The following is a 26,399-nucleotide window of genomic DNA, read 5'->3' on the forward strand; positions in this document are numbered from 1 at the left end:
AGAGCACCTGGCTACTGCTCGAAATGTCCACATGTCAGCCACTTCGTTGAGCTATCGTCTGCGCTGGCCAGGGCAGCTTCTGAAAGAGAGCGACGTAGCTCAAGTGGGCCCGTTCATACCTGGTAAAAAATTAAACGTTGTTACTTTTAATCTTGATTTGAAGCTTTCGTGACCGCAGGAATCCATGCTCTCTGGTTCTTTCGGTAAAGTCACGTAGATATTTTTTTTGTAATCTACGTGACTTCACCGAGAGAACCGGAGAGTACGTTTTTTTTACTTTTTATCGGAGTTTTTTTTTTCGAGTGCGTGTGTGTCAGCGTCAACAGAGGACGGATTCCCGAAAAAGCATTCACCCACGCATCATGGACAATGAAGACGCGAGGAGGACGGGACGTGCGCGTGTCCGTGCGCGCTTCACATGTATTTATTGCTTCTCAACAACAGAATCGCTGTTGGCCGTGTTCACCGCGTGGGCCCACCACCTCTTAGAGTGACGAGCACACCAGCTGGTCGTTTCAACCGGGGGGGGTGGGGGTGGCCGATGCCCACCCGCCCACGCCGTACAGATGTTTCCATGTTGTTATTAGTACGACAGCTTTTATTAGTTTGCTTTCACAAGCGCCAGCGGTTGATCGGAACCCGTCGGTATGTAACCCGCCCGCGCGCGCACACACACACACACCCAGGTACTCGAGTTGCCTGTATTCATGCGCCCATGGGTCCCCCTCGCAAGCCGGGTCAACGCCATCCGCGCAAACTCGGTCGAGTCTTAACATCCCTCCGTGGACATCTGCAACTCTGTTGCAGCAACCGAGTTGCGTGTGGGAGGTGGGGGTGGGTGGTCTCTACAATCGGCTGCTGCTCGGGACTCGTGGCGAAGCGAATCGCCACCGCGAGAGAGGTCAACCAAGCGGTTGACCTCTCTCAACCAAGCGGTTGACCTCTCTCGCCGCGCAAACCGGCTCGCCGAGTCGAGCGGACGATAGATCGATGGAGTCGCGCGCGCGATCGACTTTGGTTGCGCGAGCCGAGACCGCTCGAGGGCGCGGAGCCGGATTGTAACCACGTGGAGGGGGAGGAGGGGTTGGGGGTGGGGGGCGAGCGAGCGAGCGAAGCAATCTGTTTTCAAATAAGAACCCCCCCCTAAGTTAATCACCGCATTTACAGCTACAATTCATCGACCCCTTAAAACACTTAACGACTGCAATACCATAGGAAGAGGAAATTTACTCCAATAAAATATATATTTTATACATATACCAGTCACGTGCCTCCTCTCTCGGTGGTTTTTTGTACACAAAAAAAACCAAGAGACGCGTCCTTCCAACAGCGGCGCGCGGGGGCGCGGTAGCTTGGCCGAGCCGACTCGCGTTTCACACCGAGTTGGTGGGGTGAGGTGGGGAAGGAGGTCTCGGCAGGCGTCGTCAGCGCGTCACCTTGAGCCGTACCGGCGGCGTCTGCCTCCTCCTCGGAGTGAAATAAACTCTGGAGATCGCGAAACGCGCACGGGTTTGCGTGCGCGTGTGTACGTGTGTGTGCACGTGCGTGTCTGTACGTGTGTGCGCGTGTGCGTGTGTGTACGTACGTGCGTGTGCGCGCGTGTGTACGTCTGTGTGCGTGTGTGCGCGTGTTTGCGTGTGTGTACTTGTGTGCGCGTGTGTGTGTGCGCGTGCGAGCGTCCGTTACATCACCAAAACTCGATTTCTTTCAGCCGTTCAACGGTTTTCGGAACGCTGTTTCCAAATCATCATTTTTTGGCACGACACATCTGTCCCATGTCGCTTGTTCTCTCTCCATATCAGCTCAAACCTCCAGTAAACCACGCGACTTCGGTGCGCCCCCCCTCTCCCCACTCTGAATCCAACCCCCTCTCATCTATACACGAGTCAGCCGAAGCCTCCCATAAACCACGTGACTTCCCCCACCCCTCTTCCCGCCCGCTGTGAAAACAAGATGCCGATCCTCCTGATCGAAGCATCGTCGAGCCCCGTGATACAGCCTCTTCCTCCCTCTCCGTTCCACCCTTTCCCTTCATTTCCCATTCTTCTGCCTTCATTTCTCCCGTTCCTCCCTCTCCGTTTCCATTCATGACACCCCTCCCCTGCCCATGGCGATGCGTAGCCACGGGGTCTAGTCGCCGGCCTTGTCTCAAACTTGTTCGTATAGGAATATAGGAACGTAGGGTACACAATATTGGTCGGATTATGGATAGGCGTAATGTGCAGTCTAGTGGTAGTGCCTTACGCCGATAATCGCTATTCCAGACAGGCCCGAGCAGCGTTCCGATGAGAAGATCGAGTGAGAAAATTAGGCCCTGGATCAAACCGATTACAGGGGGGGGGGTTTGCACTGTGAAGGTAAGAAAATGCTTTTTAAAGATGGACAAAAAGAGATGTGAACACGAACAGCGTTCTTCACCAATTCTCAGAGACGGGGATGGGGGACCCACTTTCGCCGATACGACATCACCAGCGCGTGAGCGAGTGCAACCACATTCTAAATCGGCGGGGGGGGGGGGGTTGGGTTTTGACAGCAGCGCGACGATGACGGCGGTGGGAGGCGGCTTCACCGCTGGTGTGATTGTCAGGGAGGGCCGCGCTCAAGGAACCAGCCCAGGGGCCGCCAGTGGGCCCGTGGGGGGCCTTGCGATGAAGCCCACTGGGATAGACGGGAAGGGAAGAGATACAGACAACACCAGGGAGAAGTTAAGACAGAGACGGGAGGCGAGACAGGCGGTAGACACGGACGCAAGGGGCCGGTACAGGGCAGGTGGTGCAGACGAGACGCCGCGAGGAGGAATCGTCCCAAACCTCGTGGGCCTAACGAACTCCCCACGTGGAAAGTTCCACCACCGCCACCACCGTCATCACCACCAGCAGCGCGAGCTCGCCGTGACGTCACCGCGGTGCTAATTGGCAGAGGTAATTAAAAGAAAAAGCAATATTGACACTTTTACTCAACGAGAGTTTGGCTAAGTTATTATTGCACAGCATCGACGCACGCACACACGTGGGACCGCGTCCTCGACGCGGCACCCACGCGCGCCCCCCCCACCCACCCACCCTCGCACCTAGGTGACGTCACAGAGCACGCACGTCACAAGGGATTCCGTTTCCGCTTCTCGCGACGACGCCGACGCATTAAAGAACGAGACGCGCGGAGCGGCGGAAGCGCTACCGCCGCTCCTGAACCCGGTTAACCTGAGTCCCAACATCAGTGGGGGGTGGGCTCTTCACCGACCCGCACGGTGAAGTATGGTTAAACACCCCCCCGCCACCGCCCCCGTCCCTTCCCCCCCCCAATGATGACGCAAAGTGGGGATGCCCTCATCCAGCAGTGGACAGACCAAGAGCTGTAAAGTAATTATCATAAATAATTCGCCCACGATAGAGGGTTTTTTTCTTTTGGGGGGGGGGGGGGGGGAGATCGCGTAAATATAAATGTGGCGTTAAACTCACCACCACCCGACACAGCAAATAGGGTTAATCACGTAAACAACGTGTCAATTTAGTTACTAGTTCAGCAAACCGGTTGTGTTGCGCGAGTAAACCCAATAGAACGTTTACAATTCGAGTAGTGTGACGTTTCGCCGGTAATTACAACCGACACCATCAGGCGTGACAGCCAGAGTAATTTGACACATTCGCGTGGCACGGTGGGGTAAGAACACGTCCGAGATAGTTCAAAAGTCCTAGATGATGAGGGTTGTTGACCCAGCCCATCACCTCTCCAGGATGTCTAAGATGCAAACGCCAGTAAGGGAACTCAATGGTTGCGTTGTAAAGAGTCCGTCACGAAGCCCGACATGGCAATGTGGAATTTCCACCGCGAGTTCTGCGTTGCCAGTTGAGTGGAGCGCTTCAAACGCTCAGTCCATGCCAAAACAGTAACCATCGGTGCGCAGCACCTAAGGTGGTAAAATAAACTTGGTCGCACAGAATTATTTATAGAGCAAATACGAGTGGACTGTTAACATTTTGTTAGCGTGGCACCCACAAGCTATGGAACGCCGTTCCACTTGACATCGGGCAATCGGAGTCGGTAGATATATTTAAGTCTGCTTTGAAAACCCATCTCTATAAAGTGGCCTTCCCTCTTTTTTGTTTCCTGCTTTTCATGCATTGCGCATTGGGATCTTAGGATGGAATGCGCATTATACATTTTAATTATTTTTAACCCCCACTCATTTCACGTGGGCACCACGATATTCACTGCGTATTGGCTACACAGAGAAACTGCAACCGGTGAAGTTCTACCACCTATGGTGGTGCCGACCAACTGGGCATCAGCTCCGGGCTCATGGTCTGCTTGCACAGTCAACCTTTACTCACACGGGGAGGTCACTTATTCTCTTCTGCTGCACCCACAGCCTGGAACTCCCTTCGGCCCAGCCATCCATGCTGTCGACTCCCTGTCCAACTCCAGGCTCGAGAAATCCCTCTTCTGCTCTGCCTATGACTGGCCGACTGCCTCCCTCTCTCCGAGAGGCCCACATACTCAGAGACTCCACAGACACAGAGACCAATAGACTCACAGAGACTCAGACTCGCATAGAGATCCACAGACTCACACGGAGCCCCACAGAGATAGAGACCAAAAGACTCCGAGACTCCACAGAGACACATACCCATACACTCGCACACAAACCAATAGACTGGCATGGAGACCTCAGAGACCAAAAGACTCGCATAGACCCATAAACTCACACAAAAACCAACACTCACACGGAGACCCCACAGAGTTAGAGACCAATAGACTCGCATAGAGACCCATAAACTCACACAAAAACCAACACTCACACGGAGACCCCACAGAGTTAAGAGACCAATAGACTCGCATAGAGACCCATAAACTCACACAGAAACCAACACTCACACGGAGACCCCACAGAGTTAAGAGACCAATAGACTCGCATAGAGACCCATAAACTCACACAGAAACCAACACTCACACGGAGACCCCACAGAGTTAAGAGACCAATAGACTCGCATAGAGACCCGTAAACTCACACAGAAACCAACACTCACACGGAGACCTGACTTGGCTGGTTCTCTCGACATAATAAATGTTGCCCACTGTTGCTGTGCAACGTCTGAGAGATGCGGTGGCTTTCAGTCGGCACTTTTTTTTATCCGCACTCTGTTGCAACTGTACAGACTTGCATAGAGACCCACGGACTGGCATAGACTCTGAGACTCGCAGAGACCCACGGACTGGCATAGAGACCCACGGCCTGGCACAGAGACTCACAGACTCGCAGAGAGACCACCGGACTGGCACAGAGACTCACAGACTCGCAGAGAGACCACCGGACTGGCACAGAGACTCACAGACTCGCAGAGAGACCACCGGACTGGCACAGAGACTCACAGACTCGCAGAGAGACCACCGGACTGGCACAGAGACTCACAGACTCGCAGAGAGACCCACGGACTGGCGCAGAGACCCACAGACTCGCATTGCGTCCAACAGACTGGCATAGAGACTCTGAGACCCACAGACTGGCATTGAGTCCAACGGACTGGCATAGAGACTTGCGTGGAGACCCACAGAGTCGCATGGAGACCCACCGAGACCTATGGACTTGCATAGCGTCCCATAAGATCCCCCGTATAGCCTTAAACAGACTGTTGGGGCACATGCTGTTAAGTGAGCAGCACACCTACGAAGGCCGGCGCGGCAGACGAGGGGGGGGGGGGGGAGGGTGGCCAACACCACGCCCGGCAGCCTTCGTCTCCCCGAGTGGCGATGTTGAGACACCGCACCAGGTACCCAATCGAGGACGAGTCGACCGAGGCGAGTACCCAGGACCGGTTCAGATAAATCGACACCGGTGCCGCGGGACTTTCAGAGCGTGTTGGGTGGGTGGAGGGAGGGAGGGGGGTCAATTCAGCCTGCCCCCCCCTCCACCACCTCCGTCAACCATACAACCCCGCCGTCACATTCGGTCCGTTCACCTCCGATAACGCCGCGCGTTGTTTTCATCTAACGTGAATTGGATACAACGCCATGATGAATGTTATTCGGGAACGCAGCTTTTGTCATGGCGCGGACGCCAATTGGACTCAACGCGATCAAGTGAACGCGACCGCTCCGCGAGAGGAGTAAGCCACCGCACGGCCGCCCCTGCGCAGCATCGCGCAAGACGGTGGGATGCTGCTGGATTGGCGGGATGCTGCTGGATCGGCGGGATGGCTGCTGGATCGGCGGGATGGCTGCTGGATCGGCGGGATGGCTGCCGGATCGGCGGGATGGCTGCTGGATCGGCGGGATGGCTGCTGGATCGGTGGGATGGCTGTTGGATCGGCGGGATGGCTGCTGGATCGGCGGAATGGCTGCCCAAGCGCCCTCAGTCTTTGTTTGGCCTGCGTTACGCATCTCGCGCATTATCGCGGACTGGGCTTTACCCCCTGTATTACATATTAATCATAAGTGCGATGTTTTCATAATGCGGTGTTCCTGAAGAACGCCACTACTACTACTACCGTCACGTCAGAGGAGACGAGACCCCGTAAACCTCATTATTAATGACACCTCAACCACCGCCACTGCGATAACGACTCTTGTAAAATTCCTCCTCGTCCCCATCGCTCGGTGGCAACAGCGCTGCGGACGCCACGTGTAGCGGCGACGCAATACCAAGATACAACCGCAATGGTGCAGCACTGCACGTGCGCGCTCACGTGGAGAGCGGGCTAGAGTCGCGCGACCATCGCCAGCCGAGGGCCATTCGCCAACAGAGACCATCGCCCAGCCTAGCAGCATCACCAAATCTAGCACCAGTACCCAGTGGGCACCATTACGTAGCAAGCCACAACAACCACCACCACCACCATCATCATCCCCGCCTGGCACCAGCGCCACCGCCCCAGTCTCTCTCCAACGCACCGGGGGTCACGGGAGAATCACAGGGGTCACGGGGTCACGGGGGGACAGCTCACCCAAACACAGCAGCTGCCTGCGCGGGCTGCTACCAGCACCCCGCGGGTGTGTAGACCCGCTTGCCTAGCGACACCGTCACCGACCAGCTCCCGTGCGCGGCCGCTGCCGCCGCGGCTGTCGATAATCGTTTGGCTGCAATTTGTTGTAGTGCGGCTGTAGTTGGTTATAGTTGGGTTGTAGTTTGTTATGGTTCGCCTGTAGATGCTTGTAGTTTGACTGTGTGGTTTGTTATAGTGGCCTGTAGTTTGACTGTGTGGTTTGTTATAGTGGCTTGTAGTTTGACTGTGTGGTTTGTTATAGTGGCCTGTAGTTTGACTGTAGTTTGTTATAGTGGCTTGTAGTTTGACTGTGTGTAGTTTGTTATAGTGGCTTGTAGTTTGACTGTGTGGTTTGTTATAGTGGCCTGTAGTTTGACTGTGGTTTGTTATAGTGGCCTGTAGTTTGACTGTGGTTTGTTATAGTGGCCTGTAGTTTGACTGTGGTTTGTTATAGTGGCCTGTAGTTTGACTGTGTGGTTTGTTAAAGTGGCTTGTAGTTTGACTGTGTGGTTTGTTATAGTGGCTTGTAGTTTGACTGTAGTTTGTTATAGTGGCCTGTAGTTTGACTGTGTGGTTTGTTATAGTGGCTTGTAGTTTGACTGTGTGTGGTTTGTTATAGTGGCCTGTAGTTTGACTGTGGTTTGTTATAGTGGCTTGTAGTTTGACTGTGGTTTGTTTTAGTGGCTTGTAGTTTGACTGTAGTTTGTTATAGTGGCCTGTAGTTTGACTGTAGTTTGTTATAGTGGCTTGTAGTTTGACTGTGTGTGGTTTGTTATAGTGGCCTGTAGTTTGACTGTAGTTTGTTATAGTGGCATGTAGTTTGACTGTGTGGTTTGTTATAGTGGCTTGTAGTTTGACTGTAGTTTGTTATAGTGGCCTGTAGTTTGACTGTGGTTTGTTATAGTGGCATGTAGTTTGACTGTGTGTGGTTTGTTATAGTGGCCTGTAGTTTGACTGTGTGGTTTGTTATAGTGGCATGTAGTTTGACTGTGGTTTGTTATAGTGGCTTGTAGTTTGACTGTGTGTGGTTTGTTATAGTGGCCTGTAGTTTGACTGTGTGGTTTGTTATAGTGGCCTGTAGTTTGACTGTGTGTTTGTTATAGTGGATTGTAGTTTTACTGTGGTTTGTTATAGTGGCCTGTAGTATGACTGTGGTTTGTTATAGTGGATTGTAGTTTGACTGTGTGGTTTGTTATAGTGGCTTGTAGTTTGACTGTGGTTTGTTAAAGTGGCCTGTAGTTTGACTGTGGTTTGTTATAGTGGATTGTAGTTTGACTGTGGTTTGTTAAAGTGGCCTGTAGTTTGACTGTGGTTTGTTATAGTGGATTGTAGTTTGACTGTGTGGTTTGTTATAGTGGCTTGTAGTTTGACTGTTTGTTATAGTGGCCTGTAGTTTGACTGTGTGGTTTGTTATAGTGGCTTGTAGTTTGACTGTGTGGTTTGTTATAGTGGCTTGTAGTTTGACTGTGTGGTTTGTTATAGTGGCTTGTAGTTTGACTGTGTGGTTTGTTATAGTGGCTTGTAGTTTGACTGTGTGTAGTTTGTTATAGTGGCTTGTAGTTTGACTGTGTGGTTTGTTATAGTGGCCTGTAGTTTGACTGTGGTTTGTTATAGTGGCCTGTAGTTTGACTGTAGTTTGTTATAGTGGCTTGTAGTTTGACTGTGTGTGGTTTGTTATAGTGGCCTGTAGTTTGACTGTGTAGTTTGTTATAGTGGATTGTAGTTTGACTGTGGTTTGTTATAGTGGCCTGTAGTTTGACTGTGTGTAGTTTGTTATAGTGGCCGGTAGTTTGACTGTGTGGTTTGTTAAAGTGGCTTGTAGTTTGACTGTAGTTTGTTATAGTGGCCTGTAGTTTGACTGTAGTTTGTTATAGTGGCTTGTAGTTTGACTGTGTGGTTTGTTATAGTGGCTTGTAGTTTAACTGTAGTTTGTTATAGTGGCTTGTAGTTTGACTGTAGTTTGTTATAGTGGCTTGTAGTTTGACTGTGTGGTTTGTTATAGTGGCTTGTAGTTTGACTGTAGTTTGTTATAGTGGCTTGTAGTTTGACTGTGTGGTTTGTTATAGTGGCCTGTAGTTTGACTGTGTGTGGTTTGTTATAGTGGCTTGTAGTTTGACTGTGTGTAGTTTGTTATAGTGGCTTGTAGTTTGACTGTGTGGTTTGTTATAGTGGCCTGTAGTTTGACTGTGGTTTGTTATAGTGGCCTGTAGTTTGACTGTGTGGTTTGTTATAGTGGCCTGTAGTTTGACTGTGTGGTTTGTTATAGTGGCTTGTAGTTTGACTGTAGTTTGTTATAGTGGCCTGTAGTTTGACTGTGGTTTGTTATAGTGGCTTGTAGTTTGACTGTGGTTTGTTATAGTGGCCTGTAGTTTGACTGTGTGGTTTGTTATAGTGGCTTGTAGTTTGACTGTGTGGTTTGTTATAGTGGCCTGTAGTTTGACTGTGTGGTTTGTTATAGTGGCTTGTAGTTTGACTGTGTGGTTTGTTATAGTGGCCTGTAGTTTGACTGTTTGTGGTTTGTAATAGTGGCCTGTAGTTTGACTGTGTGGTTTGTTATAGTGGCTTGTAGTTTGACTGTGTGGTTTGTTATAGTGGCCTGTAGTTTGACTGTGGTTTGTTATAGTGGCTTGTAGTTTGACTGTGGTTTGTTATAGTGGCTTGTAGTTTGACTGTGTGGGGTTTGTTATAGTGGCCTGTAGTTTGACTGTGTGGTTTGTTATAGTGGCTTGTAGTTTGACTGTGGTTTGTTATAGTGGCTTGTAGTTTGACTGTAGTTTGTTATAGTGGCCTGTAGTTTGACTGTGTGGTTTGTTATAGTGGCCTGTAGTTTGACTGTGGTTTGTTATAGTGGATTGTAGTTTGACTGTAGTTTGTTATAGTGGCCTGTAGTTTGACTGTGTCGTTTGTTATAGTGGCCTGTAGTTTGACTGTGTGTGGTTTGTTATAGTGGCTTGTAGTTTGACTGTGTGGTTTGTTATAGTGGCTTGTAGTTTGACTGTAGTTTGTTATAGTGGCTTGTAGTTTGACTGTGTGGTTTGTTATAGTGGCCTGTAGTTTGACTGTGTGTGGTTTGTTATAGTGGCTTGTAGTTTGACTGTGTGTAGTTTGTTATAGTGGCTTGTAGTTTGACTGTGTGGTTTGTTATAGTGGCCTGTAGTTTGACTGTGGTTTGTTATAGTGGCCTGTAGTTTGACTGTGTGGTTTGTTATAGTGGCCTGTAGTTTGACTGTGTGGTTTGTTATAGTGGCTTGTAGTTTGACTGTAGTTTGTTATAGTGGCCTGTAGTTTGACTGTGGTTTGTTATAGTGGCTTGTAGTTTGACTGTGGTTTGTTATAGTGGCCTGTAGTTTGACTGTGTGGTTTGTTATAGTGGCTTGTAGTTTGACTGTGTGGTTTGTTATAGTGGCCTGTAGTTTGACTGTGTGGTTTGTTATAGTGGCTTGTAGTTTGACTGTGTGGTTTGTTATAGTGGCCTGTAGTTTGACTGTTTGTGGTTTGTAATAGTGGCCTGTAGTTTGACTGTGTGGTTTGTTATAGTGGCTTGTAGTTTGACTGTGTGGTTTGTTATAGTGGCCTGTAGTTTGACTGTGGTTTGTTATAGTGGCTTGTAGTTTGACTGTGGTTTGTTATAGTGGCTTGTAGTTTGACTGTGTGGGGTTTGTTATAGTGGCCTGTAGTTTGACTGTGTGGTTTGTTATAGTGGCTTGTAGTTTGACTGTGGTTTGTTATAGTGGCTTGTAGTTTGACTGTAGTTTGTTATAGTGGCCTGTAGTTTGACTGTGTGGTTTGTTATAGTGGCCTGTAGTTTGACTGTGGTTTGTTATAGTGGATTGTAGTTTGACTGTAGTTTGTTATAGTGGCCTGTAGTTTGACTGTGTCGTTTGTTATAGTGGCCTGTAGTTTGACTGTGTGTGGTTTGTTATAGTGGCCTGTAGTTTGACTGTGGTTTGTTATAGTGGCTTGTAGTTTGACTGTTTGTTATAGTGGCCTGTAGTTTGACTGTTTGTTATAGTGGCCTGTAGTTTGACTGTGTAGTTTGTTATAGTGGCTTGTAGTTTGACTGTTTGTTATAGTGGCCTGTAGTTTGACTGTGTGGTTTGTTATAGTGGATTGTAGTTTGACTGTGTGTGGTTTGTTATAGTGGCCTGTAGTTTGACTGTGGTTTGTTATAGTGGCTTGTAGTTTGACTGTGGTTGCTTGGAGTTTGGCTGCAGTTTATAATACTTTGTTGAGTTTGGCTGGAGTTTGGCAGCAGTTGGTCGTAGCTTGGCTGTTTGTTGGAATTTAGCTGCATTTTGTTGGAGTTTGTTTGTAGTTGGTTGTAGTTTGGCTGTATTGGCTGGTAGATTGGTTGAAGCAGCCTGCAGTTTGGATATAGATTACTGAAGTTTGTTTGTAGTTGATTGTAGTTTGGCTGTAGCAGATTTTGTGGTTTGGCTGTATCGGCTTGTACGTTGGCAGTAGTTGCTTGTAGTTTTGCCTGTAGTTGCTTGTTAGCATGGCTGTAGCTGGGTTTAGCTATCTTTTTCTAATGCTATCTACTGTTGAGTGTCAGGCAGCCCTTTCTGGCCGTGTCTGCTGGCCCAGGTTGGCTGTTTCTAAGTTCCACTGGCTGTTGTTGTTGAACATTTTGAGCCACAGTGGCGATCGTGAACATGGCGGGATCGGTGAGCTATGGTGGGATTGGTGAGCCACGGCAGGTTCGGTGAGCTATGGTGGGATCGGTGAGCCGTGGCGAGTTTGGCGAGCCATGCTGGATCCCGAGAGCTGTGGTCGGGCCCGGTCAGACATGCTGGATCCGGTGAGTTATGCTGGCTGCTCCGGTGAGCTATGGTGGGATCGGTGAGCTGTGGCGGGTCCGGTGAGCCGTGGCCAATCCAGCGAGCTGTGGCCAGTCCGGTGAGCAGTGGTGGAATTGGCGAGCCGCGGGCAATTCAGTGATGTATAATTTTGGGACTGGTAAACGGCGGTGTTGCGGGCTGGTGAGTTTTCCCCATTCGGTGAGCTGTGCAAGGGTCAGTCAGCCACGGCAGGGTGAATTAACTTTGCCATGGATTGTTGTGGCGCAGCGTGGGTTCGTGTGCCGTGGCGGTTTTGGTGAACAGTGGCGGGGTCCAGTGAGCCATGGGCAGGGGATTCGGTGAGCCGTGGTGGTATCAGCGAGCTGTGTTGAGGTCGACCAGCATTGGTGGGGTCAGTTGGCCTTGGCACAATCAATTAGCAATGCCGGGTTTCGGTTGGCCATGGCAAAATCTGTGTGTGTATCCGTGGCGGGCATTTATCCTTGGCGTGTGTGTGTAAATCCGTGCTGGGTGGTATAGTGTATCCTTGGCATGTGTGTGTGAATCCGTGGCGGGTGCGTACGTGTATCCGTGGCGAGTGTGTATGTGTAGCCGTGGTGGGTGTGTGTGTATCCGTGGTGTGTGTGTGTGTGTGTGTTTGTATCCGTGGCAGGTGTGTATGTGTGTATCCGTGGCAGGTGTGTCGCCGTATCCGTAGCGAGCTCAGTTATCGGTGGGAGAGGCCATGGAGCTGTAGCCAGGGCTGGGGTCCGTGTGGAGTTGGGAGCTCTCCGTGGCTGGGCGAGGTTGCTGCACGATTATCGGTACCGTGTCGTCATCACCACCACCACCACCACCGTCACCGTCACCATCGTCACCTACTGCACACGCGCGCGCACACACACAGGGTGTCATCGTCACCGCCGACATCACCTTCTGCACAGACGTACACAGGTACTAGGTATACAGGCACGTGGATGTACATGCAAATACACATATACATACACGGATGCGTGCACACGGTACACACATGGGTGTAGAGACGCACAGGAACGCATGCACCTTCCATTAGCATTGTTGGCTACGTGCGGTGCGTAAGAAGTTCAACATACACGTGTGCATGTACACACACACGGGGACACACACACACACACGTACACGAACATAAACGCACATGCACGTGATACATCAGACAAAGGCCCCCCGTGTAGCCTTAACAGACTGTTGGGGCAAGTGCTGTTAGCGAACACCTATGAAGGCCGGCACGGCACTCGGGGGGGATGGGGGGGCCAGCACCACGCCCGGCCGCCTTTGTCTCCCCAGTGACAAAATTGACACACCGCTCCAGGCACCCATTTGAAGAGGCCCAGAACCCGTTCAGATAACCGTCGCTGGTGTAGTTGGCCGTGAGCGGGGATCCAGCTATATTTCTCCTGCCTCAGCAGTTCGCCTGCTGTATTTTGTCACCTGAAGACGATTGCTCGTGTTGCGATCGAAACGTAGAGATTTTTTGTTATTATAATTGTTTTCTATCCACGTGACTTCACCGGAAGACCCAAAGAGTAGTAATTGGTTGCACGGCACCGGTCGTTAAGTGATTTCGTCGGTGTCACACACACACACAGTTCACTATGTCACACACACACACACACAGCTCACTGTGTCACACACACACACACCCTGCTCACCGAGTCTCACACACACACACACAGCTCACCGAGTCTCACACACACACACACAGCTCACTGTGCCACACACACACACACCCTGCTCACCGAGTCTCACACACACACACACAGCTCACTGTGTCACACACACACACACACCCTGCTCACCGAGTCTCACACACACACACAGCTCACTGTGTCACGCACACACACACCCTGCTCACTGTGTCACACACACACAGTTCACTGAGTCTCACACACAGCTCACTGTGTCACGCACACACACACACAGCTCACTGTGTCACACACACACACAGCCCACCGAGTCTCACACACACAGCTGACCGAGTCACACACACACACACACACCCTGCTCACTGTGTCACGCACACACAGCTCACTGAGTCTCACACACACACACACACAGCTCACTGTGTCACACACACACACAGCTCACTGAGCCTCACACACACCCTGAACACCGTGTCACACACACACACAGCTCACCGAGTCTCACACACACACACACACCCTGCTCACCGAGTCTCACACACACACACAGTTCACTGTGTCACACACACACAGCTCACTGTGTCTCACACACACACACACAGCTCACTGTGTCACACACACACAGTTCACTGTGTCACACACACACCCTGCTCACCGAGCCTCACACACACACACACACCCTGCTCACCGAGTCACACACACACACACAGTTCACTGTGTCACACATACACACCTTGCTCACTGTGTCACACACACACACATACAGCTCACTGTGTCACACACACACCCTGCTCACTGTGTCACACACACACAGCTCACTGAGTCTCACACACACACAGCTCACTGAGTCTCACACACACACAGCTCACTGAGTCTCACACACACACAGCTCACTGAGTCTCACACACACACAGCTCACTGAGTCTCACACACACACTGCTCACTGTGTCACACACACACAGCTCACTGTCACACATACACCCTGCTCACCAAGTCTCACACACACCCTGCTCACCGAGTCTCATACACACACAGTTCACTGAGTCTCACTCACACACAGTTCACCGAGTCTCACTCACACACACAGTTCACTGTCACACACACACAGCTCACCGAGTCTCACTCACACACAGTTCACTGAGTCTCACTCACACACACACACAGTTCACTGTCACACACACACAGCTCACCGAGTCTCACACACACACAGCTCACCGAGTCTCACACACACACAGCTCACTGAGTCTCACACACACTGCTTACTTGCTGGCTACGGTTAGGAGCCTGCGGATGACTGTGGTGGGGGTAAACACACGGGCTGCGTGACTACAGGCGGCCGCTCTCCTGAGGAGGACACACGCACACAACAGAGACAGCCTTTTTACTGACATTTGGGTTCAGTGCTCGTTGCAAGAAGCACCTACGAAGGCTGGCACGGCGCTACGCCTATGCGTGGGTGATGTGGCCAGCACAACGTCCCAGCCGCCTTTGTCTCCCCAATGCTAATGTTTTATGTGTTTTACACACACACACACACACGGCACCAGGTACTCATTTGAGGCCGAGCCGACCTAGGGGAGGTGGCCCGGGACCAGTTTCAGATTTTCGTCACTGACGATCCCAGCGAGTGGGAATTGAACTCGGATTGGCGGGGCGTGCTAACCGCTGCGCCACCGCTCCTCGCTAGGCTCATCGACAAGACGCGCACACACACACACACACGCAAATACACATGTACACACAGGGACACCACACATGGACACGTATTTACACAGGCAAGCATGTTAAGGATATAGGCATAGGTACACACCCCCACTCACACACGCACCAACAAAGGTACACACCTTATGCGCGCGCACACAGTAGTACACACACAATCATGCAAGCCCATGCACGCACAGGTACGCACGCATGCACGCACGCACACGGCAGGACACGTGTATACACACAGGCCCAGGTACACACACACACTCATGCACGCACCCACACAGGTACACACACAGACACGCGCACACGGCAGTACACATACACAGGGCCGGACACGAACACACACACAAGCGCACGGACGCACGCTCAAACAGCGAAGCTCTAGGGCCAGCCACTCCATGCGCCCTGCTCACGCCGGCGTGTGTCCAATAAGGGATGTCTCGGAAGTGAACAGGCGGACACGTGAATATCCACACTCACCGGGTTGCCAGCGGCTCCTCGAGAGCTCAAACAGCACGCTCGAGTCTCATTGGGTGCGAGGAGCTAACGCTAGGGGTGGGGGGGGGGCGGGGCAGGAGCGGACGTAGGGCGACGCGCCCAATCGGATTTGAGCGTGGAGAGCCGTTCAAAACGGATTTGGTCGACGGGAAAAACTAAACGGAGACGAGGGGGGGGGGGAGGAGGCCGTTAGAGCGGAGCGGTGGGTGGGGGGGGGAACCGAAGAGGGGGGATCAGTGGAGAGTCGTGGAAAGTTCTGGAGAGGATGAGGGAGAGAATACACGGGGCGGATAGAAGGTGGGGGCGGATTCGGAGTGCCTGCTGCGCGGAAGACGGAATTAAGGCAACGTTCAAGACTCATCTGGCTGGAATTTCTCCGCACCAGCGACTGGATATGGACGCTGTGCATGTATGCGTTTCCATGTGCGTGCGTGAATGCATGCGTGCATAGAAATTCTTAAGCGATTTGTATACCTTCCCTGTACTTTGCACTCCAATCAGTGCTTCCGCACCGTTTTGTGTTGTAACATTCTGACCACGTGACCCAAGTGGACACCTGTGAATACGAACTTTAGAGCTCATTGCATTGCCTCCATACTGATGCATATTCTCACGTGGTGCATTGCGTGCGTACACATGTATGTGTGGACGTGTTGCCGTGTGTTGGTTTGCACGCCTATCCACTTGCATGCCCATGCCTGCCCGTTGTGTATGCGTCAGTCAGGTGTGGCGTGGTGCTGGCCACCCACCCCCTCGTGTGCCGTGCCGGCCTTCATAGGTGCTACTCGCTAACAGCACTTGCCCCAAAAGTGAAGGCTATAAGGGGGGGGTCTTTGCTTTTGTTCGTCAGTCAGTTAGCAACGCTCGCAAAAAAACGAATGACGGAGCGCCGGGCAGCTAACACGCAGTTTTAGTGTAGGAGGAGGAGGGGGGGGCACAGGTGGTGCATCTGCCAGCCATCTCAGTCAGCCAACCCATCATGGTACCTCGATCTAACGGTGCACCTAGCCTGGCACAAGCGCCGTGGTGACGCCAACGCAGCTTCGTCGCGAACGCCGGTTGTTGTTGTTTGTTTGCACGTGTGTAAGGATGTTTACCCGCGCGTCCGTGAATGTGACAGCACGTGTACATGTGTATGCAACTGCACCACCTGCATGCAAGTGTGCACGTGTGTGTAAAGACGCGTGTCCTTGCATGCCCAGCCACTGCATGCCCAGCCACTGCATGCCCAGCCACTGCATGCCCAGCCAGCTTGTTTGGTCGGATAGAGGGGGCTAAATGGGCGTGGCACGGGCTAGAGAAGAGATGGAGTGATGTGGTACAGGAAGACGTGGAGCTGAGTGAACTTGGTGATGACTGGTACCAGCGGGATCAAGATCGGCCTTTGTGGAGGAGGCTCGTAAAGGACGCTGCTGCTTCTGCTGCTGCTACTGGGGAGTTGGAGGCAGTCGCCCTCCAGCAACAACGGAGGGCGGAGGAACGACGCTCACAACAACGAGCGGAGCGCCGGGCGGCTAAAACGCAGCAAGTTGGCACAGTAGGGAGCACAGTTGGTGGACATGCCAGTCATCTCAGTCAGTCAACCCATGTCCCATGACCTCCTGTCAGTAAGCTTTCCACACCTGCACGTGTCCTCATGGTGCACCTTGCCTTGTACAATCACTGTGGTCATGTCAGCACTCACTCAGTAGCGAACGGCACTTGCTGTGCATGTATCTGCATACGTACATTTGTGCACGTGTGTGCATACACGTGTGTGTGTACGCGTGTGTGTGTACGCGTGTGTGTGTGTACGCGTGTGTGTGTACACACGTGTGTGTGTACACGCGTGTGTGTGTGTACGCGTGTGTGTGTACGCGTGTGTGTGTACGCGTGTGTGTGTACACGCGTGTGTGTGTGTACACGCGTGTGTGTGTGTACGCGCGTGTGCGTACCGTGTGCTTGTACGCGCGTGTACACATGCGTACCAGCGCGTGAGTGCGTGTACACGTGCGTGTGTACACGTGCGTGTGCGTACCGTGTGAATCGAGGTCGTCGCTGGGTGGGACGCCACCACCGTCCGTGAACTCGTGGGGAGGGTCCGGTTTGCAGTGCCCGCAGCAGCAGTTGCAGCAGCAGCACAGGCAGCAGCAGCAGTAGCAGGCGGTGAGGATCCCACACACCACGAAGCAGGCCTGGGGAGACGCGGGGGAGATGCGGGGGGACGGGGGGGGGGGGGAGAGACAGAGGGGTGAGAAACACGGAGGCGGTCACAGAATTACAATATGTATTCCTACTCGAGGAATCCGACGAGCTATAAAGCTCTTTTTCAGATGTGTAAGCCGGGTGTTTGGAGCGGGGCACGAGATAAGAACGTCACAACAACAACAACAACACAATTGGAAAGAAAGGAAAACAAACACAACTAAACCACCCCCACATCGTTCCAGGCAAAGCCCACTCAGGTATTAACTTATTCAGAAGTGACCTGGCCACAAATGCTATCTCAACAAAGTGGGCCCAACATTTGGACATTTACAGCACCGAACATAAGATGCGGCGGAGAAGACGCGTGGGGGGGGGGGGGGAGAGCATTCCAAATGATTAGGTCTAGGAAGTGTCATCATCAACCACGACCAATCCACTGCTGGATGAAAGCCTCCCAAAGTCCTTGCCAGCGCCTACAGTTCTGCAGGGGCTACAGGCAGCACCCCATGCCTGCCATGACATTACTGATTCCAATTCCTGACCTTACCCTAGCACGAGCCATGCGCCTAACCCTCACACTACCTCAGCCTGACCAATACGAACCCTCATTGTATGTGTGTTGAACTTCTTTCGCACCATACGCAGCCAACCGTGCTAATCGGAGTTGCAGTGTTGAGTCTATGGGCAGTGTTAAGTCCATGGGCAGTGTTGAGTCTATTTCTAGTGTTAGTCTATGGGCAGTATTGAATCTATTTGTAGTGTTAGTCTATGGGCAGTGTTGAATCTATTTGTAGTGTTAGTCTATGGGCAGTGTTGAATCTATTAGTAGTGTTAGTCTATGGGCAGTGTTGAATCTATTAGTAGTGTGAGTCTATGGGCAGTGTTGAATCTATTAGTAGTGTGAGTCTATGGGCAGTGTTGAATCTATTAGTAGTGTTAGTCTATGGGCAGTGTTGAGTCTATTAGTAGTGTTAGTCTATGGGCAGTGTTGAGTCTATTAGTAGTGTTAGTCTATGGGCAGTGTTGAGTCTATTAGTAGTGTTAGTCTATGGGCAGTGTTGAGTCTATTAGTAGTGTTAGTCTATGGGCAGTGTTGAGTCTATTTGTAGTGTTAGTCTATGGGCAGTGTTGAGTCTATTTGTAGTGTTAGTCTATGGGCAGTGTTGAGTCTATGGGTAGTGTTAGTCTATGGGCAGTGTTGAGTCTATTTGTAGTGTTAGTCTATGGGCAGTGTTGAGTCTATTAGTAGTGTTAGTCTATGGGCAGTGTTGAGTCTATTTGTAGTGTTAGTCTATGGGCAGTGTTGACTCTATTAGTAGTGTTAGTCTATGGGCAGTGTTGAGTCTATTTGTAGTGTTAGTCTATGGGCAGTGTTGAATCTATTAGTAGTGTTAGTCTATGGGCAGTGTTGAGTCTATTTGTAGTGTTAGTCTATGGGCAGTGTGTATGTTGAACTTCATTACCATCGTACGTAGCCCACCGTGCTGATCGGAGGTGTGGGGGAAGGACAACACAACAATGAGGAGCTTCAGTCTCTGCGCGCGTGTCTCAGGGTTTCTCTGTTAATCTAGGGGTCTGTCTGTGAGTCCAATAAAGAAATCAAGTAAGCTGAATCCTTGATTCCTTCTGGAACACAGTCACAGGGTTCAAATGTTCGCGCCCAACACGGAGTTCCGGGGCGTTCAGGCCCATTTACACCACCGAGTCTAACCTCGCCAAACCGCAGACGCTAAACAACCGCTCACCAAAACAAAAAAGAGGGGGTGGGTGACCAGCACCGCGCGCCCGGCCACATTTGTCTCCCGAGTGGCAATGTTTACCACACACCGCACCAGCTTACCCATCCGAGGCCGAGTCAACCTAGGGGAGGCCCTCGGGACCATTTCAGATAATCGCCACCGGCGTTGGCCGCGAGTGGGAATCGAACCCGGGTCCGCGGGGGTTCGCAACGCAGCGCAGCCAGGCGCTCACCGCCACGCCACCTCGACCACAGCCACCCACTGAGCAGCGACTATGGTCGACGAACAACCCTGGGGCCTGTCAAGCAGGCCGTCACCCCTTGTCGCCCCTCCCCCACCCCCCTCCCCGTGCCCGCACCTTGACCCAGGGGCTGGAGAGCACGAAGTACGTGTTCACGTTCTCCTCCCCGAACTGCTCTGCGATGTAGAGGCCCATCGAGCCGTATTGATCGTAGACGCTCTTCTTCGTGGGGTCCGACAGGATGCTGTTGGCGCTGTTGATCTCCTGAAACTTCTCCGACGCGGTTGGGTCATCCGGGTTCTTGTCCGGGTGGAACTTCAGCGCCAGCTTCCTGGAAACGGGCGGGCGGGCGGGCGGGGGGGGGGGGGGGTCGGGCAGCGGAGGTCGGAGGCGGGCGGGGAGGGGGGGGGCACGGTCAGGGTGGATGGTTGCAGCTGTGGCTGGGCTACATGGGGATACACGCGTCCCCAAACGTGTCCCCAAACGTGTCCCCAAACGTGTCCCCAAACGTGTCCCCAAACGCGTCCCCAAACGCGTCCCCAAACGCGTCCCCAAACGCGTCCCCAAACGTGTCCCCAAACGTGTCCCCAAACGTGTCCCCAAACGTGTCCCCAAACGTGTCCCCAAACGTGTCCCCAAACGTGTCCCCAAACGTGTCCCCAAACGTGTCCCCAAACGCGTCCCCAAACGCGTCCCCAAACGCGTCCCCAAACGCGTCCCCAAACGCGTCCCCAAACGCGTCCCCAAACGTGTCCCCAAACGTGTCCCCAAACGCGTCCCCAAACGTGTCCCCAAACGCGTCCCCAAACGTGTCCCCAAACGTGTCCCCAAACGCGTCCCCAAACGTGTCCCCAAACGTGTCCCCAAACGTGTCCCCAAACGTGTCCCCCAACGTGTCCCGGTGTAACCCGTGTCCCCAAACGTGTCCCCAAACGTGTCCCCAAACGTGTCCCCAAACGTGTCCCCCAACGTGTCCCGGTGTAACCCGTGTCCCCAAACGTGTCCCCAAACGTGTCCCCAAACGTGTCCCCAAACGTGTCCCCCAACGTGTCCCGGTGTAACCCGTGTCCCCAAACGTGTCCCCAAACGTGTCCCCAAACGTGTCCCCAAACGTGTCCCCAAACGTGTCCCCAAACGTGTCCCCAAACGTGTCCCCCAACGTGTCCCCAAACGTGTCCCCAAACGTGTCCCCAAACGTGTCCCCAAACGTGTCCCCAAACGTGTCCCCAAACGTGTCCCCAAACGTGTCCCCCAACGTGTCCCGGTGTAACCCGTGTCCCCAAACGTGTCCCCAAACGTGTCCCCAAACGTGTCCCCAAACGTGTCCCGGTGTAACCCGTGTCCCCAAACGTGTCCCCAAACGTGTCCCCAAACGTGTCCCCAAACGTGTCCCCCAACGTGTCCCGGTGTAACCCGTGTCCCCAAACGTGTCCCCAAACGTGTCCCCAAACGTGTCCCCAAACGTGTCCCCAAACGTGTCGCCAAACGTGTCCCCAAACGCGTCCCCAAACGTGTCCCCAAACGTGTCCCCAAACGCGTCCCCAAACGTGTCCCCAAACGTGTCCCCAAACGTGTCCCCAAACGTGTCCCCCAACGTGTCCCGGTGTAACCCGTGTCCCCAAACGTGTCCCCAAACGTGTCCCCAAACGTGTCCCCAAACGTGTCCCCCAACGTGTCCCGGTGTAACCCGTGTCCCCAAACGTGTCCCCAAACGTGTCCCCAAACGTGTCCCCAAACGTGTCCCCAAACGTGTCCCCCAACGTGTCCCGGTGTAACCCGTGTCCCCAAACGTGTCCCCAAACGTGTCCCCAAACGTGTCCCCAAACGTGTCCCCAAACGTGTCCCCAAACGTGTCCCCAAACGTGTCCCCCAACGTGTCCCGGTGTAACCCGTGTCCCCAAACGTGTCCCCAAACGTGTCCCCAAACGTGTCCCCAAACGTGTCCCCAAACGTGTCCCCAAACGTGTCCCCAAACGTGTCCCCCAACGTGTCCCGGTGTAACCCGTGTCCCCAAACGTGTCCCCAAACGTGTCCCCAAACGTGTCCCCAAACGTGTCCCGGTGTAACCCGTGTCCCCAAACGTGTCCCCAAACGTGTCCCCAAACGTGTCCCCAAACGTGTCCCCCAACGTGTCCCGGTGTAACCCGTGTCCCCAAACGTGTCCCCAAACGTGTCCCCAAACGTGTCCCCAAACGTGTCCCCAAACGTGTCCCCAAACGTGTCCCCCAACGTGTCCCCAAACGTGTCCCCAAACGTGTCCCCAAACGTGTCCCCAAACGTGTCCCCCAACGTGTCCCGGTGTAACCCGTGTCCCCAAACGTGTCCCCAAACGTGTCCCCAAACGTGTCCCCAAACGTGTCCCCAAACGTGTCTCCAAACGTGTCCCCCAACGTGTCCCCCAACGTGTCCCCAAACGTGTCCCCAAACGTGTCCCCAAACGTGTCCCCAAACGTGTCCCCCAACGTGTCCCGGTGTAACCCGTGTCCCCAAACGTGTCCCCAAACGTGTCCCCAAACGTGTCCCCAAACGTGTCCCCCAACGTGTCCCCATCTCTCCGTCTTCCCCCATGCGTCCCCCCCGGTGCCCCGTGTCCCCCCCCCCGGCGCGTGCCGCCCCCCCCGCCGCCGCCCCCCCCCCCCCGCCGCGTGTCCCCGTGTACCTGTACGCCTTCTTGATGTCGTCAGGCGTGGCACCCTTGCGCAGGCCCAGCATGAGGTAGAGGCTCTCGCCGGACGTGGACATGGAGCGCTGGCGCCCATCGGCCCCCGGGGGACCGCCGCGCGGGGCCGCCATGCACGCAGCCTGCACACGCACACGCGCCCAACAAAGGCAAAAATCCCCCGGATAGCATTCCAGACTGCTGGGGCAAGTGCTGTTAGCGAGCAGCACCTGTGAAGGCCGGCACAGCAACACGAGGGTGTGGGTGGGGTGGCCAGCACGTTGCCCGGCCCGGCCTTCGTCTGCCTCGCGACGATGTTTACTACATCGCAGCAGGTATTCGTTTGAGGCCGAGTCGACCTAGGGGAGGCGACGCTGCGCTGGCAGTGGTGGACAAACAAACAACAACAACAACACCCACGAACCCCATGATCCCCTATATATAGCTCGGCTATGAAGAAGGCCCATTGCCTAAAACGTCACCCGTTTTAACATAGATTTAATAAATATATTTGATTTTGACAACCCTGTGGTCCCTATATATAGCTCGGCTATGAAGAAGGCCCATTGCCTAAAACGTCACCCATTTTTACATAGATTTAATAAATATATTTGATTTTGACAACCCTGTGGTCCCTATATATAACTCGGCTATGAAGGCCCATGGCATGAATCGTCGCCAGTTCATAAATAATTAATATATTTCTTTTTTATGGCAAGTATTATTGAAGAACGTGTTCAGTATTTTGTATAGATTTTGCATTGGTCCGCGTGTACTATACTTGCCTTTGATCTGTTCTCCCGACAATTGAATCTCAAAGCTGATGTTCAGTAAACAACAACAACAAGTGAATGATGCTGCACGTGGACTCTCGTCTCGAGTGCTTGAACCAGGTGAGAGAGAACGCGAGAGTGAGACCAGGATGAGTCGCGGTGGCTAGGAGATGTTAACTACCTCGCCTGGTATGCAGGAGGTCGTGCGTTCGATCCCAACCCAGACGCCTGCTGCTGTGTATTTGGAGTTTGCGTGTCTCTCTCATCATCATCATCATCACCACGGTGGCTGGGAGATGTTAACTACCTCGCCTGGTATGCAGGAGGTCGTGCGTTCGATCCCAACCCAGACGCCTGCTGCTGTGTATTTGGAGTTTGCGTGTTCTCCCCCACCGAGAATCGAACTCAGGTCGCCGGGTTCGAAGCGCAGCACGCTAACCGCTACATCGTGCGTTCAATCCCAACCCAGACGCCTGCTGCTGTGTATTTGGAGTTTGCGTGTTCTCCCCCACCGAGAATCGAACTCTGGTCGCCGGGTTCGAAGCGCAGCACGCTAACCGCTACACTACCACTTACCACACACACACGCACGCACGCCTGGCCGCCTTTGTCTCCCTCGGGGATGGCGTTAACACCGCGAGATGTTATCTGCATCGCCTGCTATGCAGGAGGGTCGCGAGTTCGATCCCGACCCTGATGCCTGCTGTATATTTGGAGTTTGCAGTGTGTCTCTCTCTCTCTCGCTCCCCGTGGTGGCGTGGATTTTACTCCGGGTCCTCTGGTTTTCCCCTCCACATTCGTAAAGAGTCAACATCACGCTCTTAGAGTATTTGGCTCCTGCTATACATTTCCACACGATGATAAGCCACTTCGCTGAGCGATCATTTGTGGCCAGGTCACTTCTGAGAAAGAGCTACATAACAACACAGCTTAGTGGAGCCTTACCTGGTAAAATAAAAAAAAATTGTTTAAGTTTAGTCCCATTTCACATGAATGACCCACCCCCGGCTCGCCTAATTGACAAACACAAGGGCACTTAAATTTCGATTTAAAGCTTTCGTGACTGCAGGGATTCATCTTCTCGGTTCTTTCGGCAAAGTCACGTAGAAGGGAAACAATAAAATAATAAAAATTTAAAAACATAATAATTATGCTTTATTATTTTATGTTTTATATGTTTTTATTCATCTTTTATTATGTCCCTTATACGTGACTTCACCGAAAGAACCAAGAAGACAAGAGCACTTTTCCAGGACATGTAAATATTTAAACCAATTTAAACAGAGATACGTGCCCTCTCAAGTACCCACTTAGGTACCGTACACTCCAGAGTACGCGGTCAACTACAAAGACACACACACACACTCATTGACACACGCTAACATACACACACACACTGAAGTGCGCACTCAATTACAAAGATTCGCCTTCAACAACAGACTGTTGGGGCAAGTGCTGTTAGCGAGCAGCAGCTATGAAGGCCGCACGGCACACGAGGGGGTGGGTGGCCAACACCACGCCCGACCGCCTTTGTCTCCCCAGTGGCGATGTTTACGGCACACCGCACCAGGTACTCATTTGAGCCCGAGTCGACCTAGGGGAGGCCCAGGACCGGTTCGGATAATCGTCACTGGTGTTGGCCGTGAGCGGGGGATCAAACCCGGGTCGCCGAATTCATAGCGCAGCGTAGCGCTAACCGCTACACTATGCTGTTAGCGAGCACACAGGCACACACGAACACTCACACGTACACACACAAAGACAAAGATTCCCATTATAGCCTGTAACAGACTTTTGGGGCAAGTGCTCTTAGCAAGCACCTATGCAAGCCGGGATGGCACATGAGAGAATGGGTGGCCAGCACTACGCCCGACCGCCTTTGTCTCCCTAGTGGCGATGTTTACACACCGCACCAGGAACTCATTTGAGGTCGAATCGACCTCGGGGAGACCCATAACCGGTTCAGATGATCGTCGCTGGTGTTGGGCCTTGAGCGGGAATCGAACTCGGGTCGCCGGGTTCGTAGCGCAGTGCACTACGGTAACCACCAGACTTCCGCTCACCACCCTCACACACTCAATGCCACATTCGCGTGCAAAAACATTCGAATGCAGAATTTAGCACACTTACACATAAGAGTTAGCAAATCTCTGGGAGGCCCATGAGGGACACGTGGTCGTGAGATTGCAGTCAGCCCGCTCCCTCCTGAAATGAGTGCCCTCCCCGTTCTTAGACAACCCCACCCACTGAACCACAAGCCCCTCTGTATAGAGGTAGCCCTTGCCTTACAAACACCCCCCCACTTTCTAACACCCCAACTTTATAACACCCCCACTTTATAACACCCCCCACTTTCTAACACCCCCCCACTTTCTAACACCCCCCACTTCCGAACACCCCCACTTCCGAACACCCCCACTCCCGAACACCCCCACTTCCGAACACCCCCACTTCCGAACACCCCCACTTCCGAACACCCCCACTTCCGAACACCCCCACTTCCGAACATCCGACTTACAAATAAACGACTTGCTAACACCCGTCTTACGAACACCCGCACTTAAGAACTAGCTTCCATTAAATATTTACTGTGGTTTTTTTTAACACCTACTTAAAACGCTAACTCGCACACGCAAACCGAACCGCGGGTCAGCCTCGCGCTGTGAGCGAGTGTTTGTGTGTGTGTGGCCATTTAAACTTACACTTGATTACTGTGTACCGACCGAGAAAACCGTTTGACTTACGAACGGGTCTCAGGAACTAATTGTGTTCGTAAGTCAAGCACTGTCCGTACACCACCGTGGCAGCTGCACGCCCCGACTCGACAGGAGAATGCAGCGGGTGCACAAATGTAGACTCCACCTGTTACGCCTGTATGGGATACAGCGTTTCCCCCTCGCACGCAAAGGGGGTTTTCTCAGGGTGATCCGGTTTCCTTCCGCACACGGTGGCGAGATGTTAACTACCTCGCCTGGTATACAGGAGGTCGTGGGTTCGATCCCGACCCCGACGCCTGTTGTCTATTTGGAGTTGCACGTCTCTCTCCACGTTTTAGAATCAACATGCGTTTTAAGAGCATGTGGTGGCTATAAACGTCCACGCGACAAGCCAATTCTCGTTGAGCTGTCAATTGTGGCACGGGGTCGCTTCCGAAA

At 52.7% G+C, this 26,399-nt stretch overlaps 1 protein-coding gene across 9 annotated transcripts in view; it reads right to left on the reverse strand.

The window, feature by feature from the left end:
* Positions 1 to 385: 385 nt before the first annotated feature.
* Positions 386 to 26,399, reverse strand: part of LOC116951390 (dnaJ homolog subfamily C member 5-like) — a 31,356-nt gene continuing 5,342 nt past the window's right edge. The window contains exons 2-7 of one of the 9 annotated variants that reach the window (XM_076073833.1): positions 22,472 to 22,614; positions 19,930 to 20,143; positions 17,663 to 17,819; positions 10,875 to 12,642; positions 9,965 to 10,746; positions 386 to 9,768 (exon numbers count right to left, since the gene is read on the reverse strand). In XM_076073833.1, coding sequence (XP_075929948.1) covers positions 12,485 to 12,642; positions 17,663 to 17,819; positions 19,930 to 20,143; positions 22,472 to 22,605 — 663 coding nt within the window. In that variant the 5' untranslated portion in view covers positions 22,606 to 22,614 and the 3' untranslated portion in view covers positions 386 to 9,768; positions 9,965 to 10,746; positions 10,875 to 12,484. Of the gene's footprint in view, positions 10,747 to 10,874; positions 12,643 to 14,703; positions 14,785 to 17,662; positions 17,820 to 19,929; positions 20,144 to 22,471; positions 22,615 to 26,399 lie in introns of those variants that run through there. The other 8 variants (XM_076073831.1, XM_076073835.1, XM_076073837.1 and 5 more) reach the window with 8 other exon arrangements.

Source organism: Petromyzon marinus, chromosome 43 (genome assembly GCF_048934315.1).
Source record: "Petromyzon marinus isolate PM22_M1 ecotype Great Lakes invasive population chromosome 43, UKy_Petmar_22M1.pri1.0, whole genome shotgun sequence".
NCBI lineage: Eukaryota > Metazoa > Chordata > Hyperoartia > Petromyzontiformes > Petromyzontidae > Petromyzon > Petromyzon marinus.